This window comes from Pterocles gutturalis, unplaced genomic scaffold (assembly GCF_000699245.1).
Source record: "Pterocles gutturalis isolate BGI_N339 unplaced genomic scaffold, ASM69924v1 scaffold18563, whole genome shotgun sequence".
NCBI classification, from domain to species: domain Eukaryota; kingdom Metazoa; phylum Chordata; class Aves; order Pterocliformes; family Pteroclidae; genus Pterocles; species Pterocles gutturalis.
The window spans coordinates 31161-39020 of NW_010120904.1; the positions used below are offsets into that span (position 1 = coordinate 31161).

Below are 7860 nucleotides of genomic sequence, written 5' to 3' on the forward strand. Positions count from 1 at the left end.
GAAGATTAAGTTGAAAAATCATGTTTGCAATAAATTATTGCTTTAAAATTAAAGTAGCAAAGTATTTTCCTTCTCTGGGAGAGTTCATTCTCCAAACGCCAGCTGCCAGGAATGAGATCAGTTCCCCAAAGTAGGATTTTGACAATATTTTTAATATTGTTAAGTTCGGCCAAAGTCATAACAAAAGTACTTGTAGCAAGAACTTCATTACGTACTTTTCAAATTATCTCTGGGAGTTCTGAAGTCACGTCATTGCCCACTTGACGAGCAAAGACTTTCAGTCCTAAAACTTTGGACACTGGAGAACTGATTGCAACAGCTATCTAGAGTCCCGTGGACGGGCAAAGAACCTCAGCACACAGGAATCACCATAACAAAACCCAGTGGAAGATCTTATAGAAGTATAAGGTGATACTTGTTTCACAAAAAAAACCTCACAGTAAAATGATCTGACTCACACTTATTCTCTCAGGTTCCTTTACTTGCACTCTTGTACCCACCCACTCATGAGCAGAAAGGCTCTGTGTGCCCAAGCGGTCTGGCCAGGATTAGTTGTGTGCAACACAGAGGGCAAGAGACACCAGCCATCAAGTCCTCAGCACATCTCTTGAGCTCTGTGACTGGCAGTGAAGACTTCTTTCTTGTACCTTTAAGGAATGAAGGGATGCTTCTGGGGACCTTCTGCCTCATTATTTTGTCTCAGTCCTCACATACAATACGAAAAATGAGATTTGGGAAGTTAAGGAATTTTGGTCATGGATGTAGCCCGGCTCTTCATCTTCTTGGCACCTACCTCTGTATCAGTGTTACTCTCTCCTCGCTCCTTGGTAACCTGAATGAAGTCATACATTAAGGTGTCACACCATTAATGCAATTAACCCTTTTTCTACTGTTTGTTCAAGTGTCTAGACATGCGCACTTTTGTATTCATACCCATCTTAATGCTCCTGTTACACAAGTGAGAAAGTTAGGGTGTCACATTCCAACAAGTCTTACCTGAAAAGGGTTTCAATGGAAAAAGATTTGATTGCTCAAACCATAACTTGAATTCGTAAGATAATTATTATACCCCATTATAGTTTATACCACATTATATCACACAGTTTAAACATTGTGGGAAGCCACGTCTAGCTAAAAGCAATGGAAAGACAGGATGACTCCATTGGCTCAGAACTGTTGACAAAAATAACCTATAAAATTTTCACTCCAGTGTCAGGTCAGATAGAAGATGTACAGAAATAAAACTAGCATCTGAAGCAAGCTATTCTACATTTTTCTAGAGTTAATCTCAGCCATGGAGAGCTAGTAAAGAGTGCAGGTTCCTTCTTCAGGAAGTGCTTCCAGAAGTGCAAACTCTACAAGTCAGCATTTACTTTGGGAAAATAAGATAAAAATTTAAAAAATGTATCAGGCTTGGGAGGGGCGGAAAAATCAGTGGAACTACTGAGAGACCGTAAAGGCAAACCTGAAGCAATACCCTGAGTTTGCAAGCAAGTATTTCTCTTTGTTCAATGGGTAACTTTTGAAATCATCAAACCGACAATGCTGCAAGACTGATCAAACAGAACAAGAGCTTTACATTCTAGCAGAAGACTGCAGGCCCAAAGTTGTGTTCAAGTATCTTGACACCTTCACTTAAACACCCATTTTATTCATCAAGGAGGAGAACAAACATGTTAGGCAGAGACACAAGTAAGCAAGAATAAGGGAATAATTTAACAGCTGTGGCTATAAATAAGTTCTCAAAATTTCACAAAACGGAATCTTCAGCACTTCTCCCACACAGGACTAATGCCCGGTCAGTTGGGACAAGTCATGCACCCTCTCAAGAGGACAAAGAATGGTTTTTTTACTCTCCATGCACCCAGGTGTTGCACGGATGAGCACAAACATCTTCACCACTGGGAAGTATGGTCACCGGCTTCAGTGGTCTGCAGCTCCGGTGTGTGCGGGACTCTCCACACTTACGCTGCCACAGGACCAGCAAAAGATCCACCCTAAGCACATAGATACACGTCTGGTCGCAAGATGAGCCTGAAGAGAGCAGTGAGGGGAGGCCTACAGACCAGGGGGTGCCTGTGGACCAAACACTGCCCGGCCAGCCCTGCTCTGCAATCACACAGGCGCTCCATTCATTTCAACCTTTCTTACCCTGCATCGCAGCCGTCACACAGCAGCAGGCGATCCTCACGGTCACTTCTGCCACACACCTCACAGAAGGTTGGATCATCCTCCCCATCGTTACCCTGAGCTTTCGTGTTCTCAACAGGAATCTAAATAAAAGAGGGATTCACGTTTTATGCAGAACGTGGCACTTTTTTCAATCCTTTGTCACATTTAGATTTTGCTGCAGGGATTGTTAAAGTAAATGAACCAAAATGGCTGCTAGATACCAGAACCTTCATTTAGTTCATTCAACACATCTAGGACATGATCAAATGCTTGAAAATATCCACTGAACTTGTCTACTGCCAGGCAGAAACAACTACAGAAAACTGCATTTTAAGAAAGCCAAAATTCCCAAATCAGATCAGAAGTAGTCAAACAAACAAAAACCCCCAAAAACAAGAGAAAAGAGAGAAAGCTTGGCTTCTTTCCCCTAAATATATAATTTACATGTTAATCTGCACTTCTATCAAAATGCAAACACCATTTGTTTATGAAAACAGAGCATCAAACTCCTAAATGCCCCCTGAAAACCAACGTTTCTGATATTCATAAAGAGCAATGAAAGCTCTTCAATATTCCATTCTTAGAGGCTACCAGCACCCTCAGCCTTGTGTCTCAGTTCCCTTACAACCCCAACTTCTACAGAGTACAGCTGGTATCGAGACACAAGGAGAAGATCACATTTAACCTAGATTATTCCTATTCACCAGAAAGAATTCATCCGATACCAAATACCAGATCAACATGCTAGAAGTGTAAACGTTTGAATAGCTATTTTGTGGCAACCAGCCTTGTTGTTTGCTACAGTAGAAAGCTTACCTTTTTTAGGATTTTACCACCAAAATGAGCCCGAATGCTAATGTACTTAAAGAGGATTCGATCCACTGGACAGGAGTTTGCATTCTAGGAAAAAAAAAAAAGATCTCCATACAGTTAATAAGCATATCTTTTGAATCAATTTTTAAAAAGGAAATCTTAAATTATTAATGTAATAAGCATTCATGTAGTAATCATTTTAACAGTTATTGGTCTTGCCATTTTAAGTACTTAAACCTGACTTCTCTGGTTTACAGACAACTTATTGTATCAGAAAAAACATGCATTTTTAGAGAAGCATTTATTATACCAAAGTAATTTAATTATTATTCAATTGCCAAAGCAACATCAAAGTTCTTCCAAACATTGCCTTTAAAAAGTTCTCAGGTTTTAGGGCATTTTCTTTCTTTGGACAAATGAGCAACTGGAAATGGCTCACAAATATATTCAGTAAGAGTGATTTTTTTTTTAAATTATAATAAGTATTATTATTTTATTACCACCGGTACTGCTGCATGCACAGTAAATTTTGCTGTAATCCTCACCCTGGATTATGATTATGGGAACTACACAGTCAGGTGGCAAGGAACTCCAACAGAAAACTGAATTCAGAGCAAACTGCTGATTTAGTCAGTATTCATCTTTTCTATGTTTAAATGTTCACTGTTGCAACAGACTCCCATCCAATGGCCACAACACAGAATTCAAAAAGAGATAAAGATAGATATACAGAGAAATATACACAGAGAGAGAGAGAAAAACATTATTGCTGGTGGCTTGGCTTGAAAAGAAGAATTTCAGATGCCTAGAAACACACTTGCTTATGCCATTACAGCTTTCAAACAACAAAACAGACCACGACGGTTACAAGAAAAAAACAGATCCACACTTCAAAAACATGAATCCTGCCAAATAAAGCAGTAACTCACTCTGTGTAAAAAAAGCTTAAGAAAGCAAATATAAATATGACAGTGTTTTCTTCTCATTGCAGCAGAACAGCATGATCAGAGGGGAGAGAGCAGAGCACACCAGAAGGCCAAAGGACATCAGAGACAAAACAGCTCACCTTAGACCACTCCACGATGCAGTCCAAGCAGAAATAATGGGAACAGTTCTCAGGAGTCCCAACAGCCTGATCCCTAAAGGTGTTGAGGCAGATGGGGCAGTTTTCGCCATCCTCATCAGAGGAAACGCTCGCTCCGTTTATGCGAGGCTCTGATTTCAGAGGATCAGTCACTCCACCCACAGGGGCCTCAGTTTCTTCCTCCTCTTCTTCTTCTTCATCGTCTTCACAATCTTAAAAAGTGAGAGATGAAAAACAACTCATGCTGCAGGGCTCCAGCAGTGAGGGCAAAAGGGGTGGGCAGGGTGGGGTACCCGTTCACAGAAAATTCCAAGTAAGCTTATTTATGGGGCTGCAAGGGTGAAGCCCAGTCTCCCCAGTCCGAGGCAATAATTTTTGCTGTTTTCCTTTTTTCCCAAATCCCTTCACTAAAAAGTAATGGATTACTCTGGTGAAAAATAAAAGCCTGATAACGTGACTAGACTTGCAAGAGATTAAAAGGACAGACAGCAGAAAAACAAACAGGGTAACAAAACAACAAGAGAGTAGGGTCTATCAGGCTGCCACTGAACACTGAAGGTAAAAAATAAAAGTTACAATAAAGCTATCATGTTACTTTTTTTTTTTTTCCAGTAGACACCCCAGAGGACAAGAAGCAGCAATATGCTCACCTGCAGAAGAACAGATTCACCAGTAAATCATGATTTCGAGAGTGAAGGGATCTGGGTGCCTAGCTGGAGGCTGCTTAAAGAAGCTTGGTTTTGAGTAAAACTAATTTTCAACACTCAGCACACATTATTGAAAGGTGTTTTTATTTTTAGTACAAAATAAAGAGACGTGTTAGTCTTCCTGTAAACCTGTGAATTAAGTTGATATTTTCAAGAAGCAGCAAAAAGTTACCTAAAAACCACTTTCACTTACTTTGGTGTTTGGGGTTTTTTTCTTTTGGTTTGGTTTTTTGGAGGGAGCAGCTGCTGTTTTAAATTTTTCTTTTTTTTTTTGGTAATAATGAAAATAAGGCCCTTGTCTTTTTTCTTTTCTATTGAATTCTCCTGTCTGGACATAGCAGAGAATACTCGAAACAACGGATTAATACAGCTTTTTGGCACCTGGTGTCAACTTTTTGGTCTTGAGTTCAAATCAGTCTAAGTAGCAACTGGAAAACTGTGCTCTTGCCTTCCCAACAAGCTTTAAGATGTGATAAACTCTTTTTGTCTATCCAAATAATAATTTGAGTGCAGCAGTTTCAGAAGTACGTGCATCTAAAAAGTACATTTTCAGTAAAATTAACAAACCCCAGTAACATCCAGACTCCTTTTTCAAAGAAAAATTAGCCAAGTCCTCTTTCCTCCTCCTTAGACTTAAGAGCAATAGTAATTTATTCCCAAAACTCCCCATCACAGCATTCACTTTGGAGCCTCGTGCCAAAGCAAACTAACAAGCAAGCTTTTCGTAAGTGAAAAAATAGCGTGAGCCATTGCTGCAATTTTGACTTTTTTTCTGCTCATGCTGGGGCAGACTTCACTCCTACTGACTGTAACTACACCACTTTGGCTAGCAAATAGTCTTCAAACATACAAATGCTTTCAAAACTTAACAATATTACTCTTTGTTTATTATTGTAGGATTTGGGCATCAGCCTTACACAAGCAGCACCTGTGGATTTACATTTCATGGCTAATTTCTGAAGGAAAAGCTTTCACTACACTTTTTCTCCAATTATTCAAAAAATGCCTGTTAACGTACAATAACAGACCTACCCTCTAATTCTTCATCTTCACTTTCTTCCTTGCCCTCTTCACCTCCCTCTTCCTCTGTGTTATCTTCTTCCTCCTCACTTCCAGTATCATCTTCTGAAACACAGCTACTTCCACCATTGCTTTCTTAAAAAGAAAACAGAAGAAGAGAGGAAATACCTGCTAAATATGGCCAGACAGGCAGAGCGGCAAAGGACACACCACAACTCCCGCTCAGGATGTTAGATACGAAGCAAAAACCCAGATTTCCTCCGTGGTATCAAAGCTGCCTGTCCTGAGAAACTCAAGGGAAGCATGCCAGCAGTCTGAGATATGGAATTTAGGAAGCAAACAAAAAAAATTTTCAGGGAAAAATAAATACATGGTCACAAGTATATCTCTACTTCACTTTGGAGGTTAAACCACTAAGTTCTCCAACCTAGAAGTGGAAATGTTGCATGTGCAGAGGGGCTGCACTTACCTGTTTCACTGAGGAGCGCAAGACCCTGCCGTTTGCCCCTGCCCAGCGCAGCGTTCTTGTTGATCAGTTCATCCTGGCTGTCATCATCCATGGCAGGACATGGGGATCCGCTCCCTGCAAAAAGGCAGACTCCAGTCAGGCCACACACTGCCCGCGCAGCTGGCAAAGAGCATCCAACGCGGCTGCGGAGACACGAATGGCAGAAAGACATCGCTCTCCAGCAAGTTTCCCCAGTTCCAAGTCAGAGGTGGCTACAGGTAAGCAGTTACCATGAAATTTTACATCCCTACCGAGCTGGAGGAAAGCAGCCGCTTGTGGAACTCGGATTAGGGGGAAGGTTCAGCATGATCTTGGGCTCCTAGATGACAGAGAAAGGTCTAACCAGCACTCCCCACTGAAAATGGGACTAGGAAAGCTGCAAACACCAAAAGCACGCTGTGGACTAGCAGGAAAATGCAAAACTGCAAGGGACCTGAGGCCCTTCGAACAAGACCGAATAGGATGACAGTATCAAAATACTCTGTCCTGCTTAACGGAAAAGCAACAAGAAAGATGACAGATTTTAGGTCTTTTTTAAAAAAAGGCCTTTTCACAGCTCTGTCACGCAATAGGGACGTTTCAGACCTCGCAACCATTATTCCACAGAAAGGAGGAGACTTGATTTGGTGCATATTAATGCAATCACATTAATTGCTGTGCATTAGCCCAGACTGGTAATAAAACTGACAGATACTGAGAGATGTCTCATGATCCAAATTCATAGCGACAATCAAACCAGAGCTTTTAATACAGAACACTACAAAGCATTAAGAAAGACAGATCCCTGTAAGCTTCTATAAGCAAGCCATGGAGAAATAGAGTTACTTGACACTCAAAAACCTAGATGTCATATTTCAATATGAAAAAAAAATTGGATTCTTCTACAAGCGTGGCAAAGAAGTTTCACTTGGGTGCTCTTCTCCCACTCTCCCTGCTCTACATTACAGATCTTGCATATTAACAGAATTTTTGAAACAAAACATTAGATTTTATTCAAGTGCTCTTGACGCGTATATTTACTTCCACAGGCCCTTTTTGAGCCACATAGCAGAGCTCTGCATTTAAAAGCCTTAAAAATGTAGGCTTTGCTAAACCAGACCAAACTGCAAAGGGAAAAAAAAAGCTAAAAAGAAAAAAGATCGAGCTTCAACACAACCAAGTTCTTGGCAAAGATTTCTCCTAACTTCAGTTAGAATCTTGCCTAACTAGAGGTTTAAACTTTTTGCTAAATTTGTGGCTGTTAACGGGAGCGCGTTTAAAACCAATTTACGCTGGTTGAAAACATGCAGACTCATCAAAAGCCAGTCACTCCATGATGTAACTGAAAAAAAAAAAAAAAAAAGGGAAGAAACACCAGGAATTTTTCAAGTTTCAACAGTGCATACGTACGAATTATTCAAACGGAAACTCAATTATAGAACATCCTCCCAAAAACTAAGTTAGCTACAGCAAGGCAAAATTTATGGCGCTGTTCCAGCCAGGATCTATCAGGGCAGAGCCTGGCAGCACCAGTCCCAGAGCAGGGCAGCGGCAGGGCTGTTTGTCATGTACGCAGC

The 7860-nt window shown here is 40.7% G+C and overlaps 1 protein-coding gene across 1 annotated transcript in view; it reads right to left on the minus strand.

Annotated features, from left to right (window-relative positions):
• Nucleotides 1-6356, minus strand: part of PHRF1 (PHD and ring finger domains 1) — a 25781-nt gene extending 19425 nt beyond the window's left edge. Inside the window, 5 exon segments of the mRNA XM_010077063.1 lie at nt 2152-2273; nt 2989-3072; nt 4052-4281; nt 5809-5931; nt 6266-6356. Coding sequence (XP_010075365.1) covers nt 2152-2273; nt 2989-3072; nt 4052-4281; nt 5809-5931; nt 6266-6356 — 650 coding nt within the window.
• Nucleotides 6357-7860: the final 1504 nt, after the last annotated feature.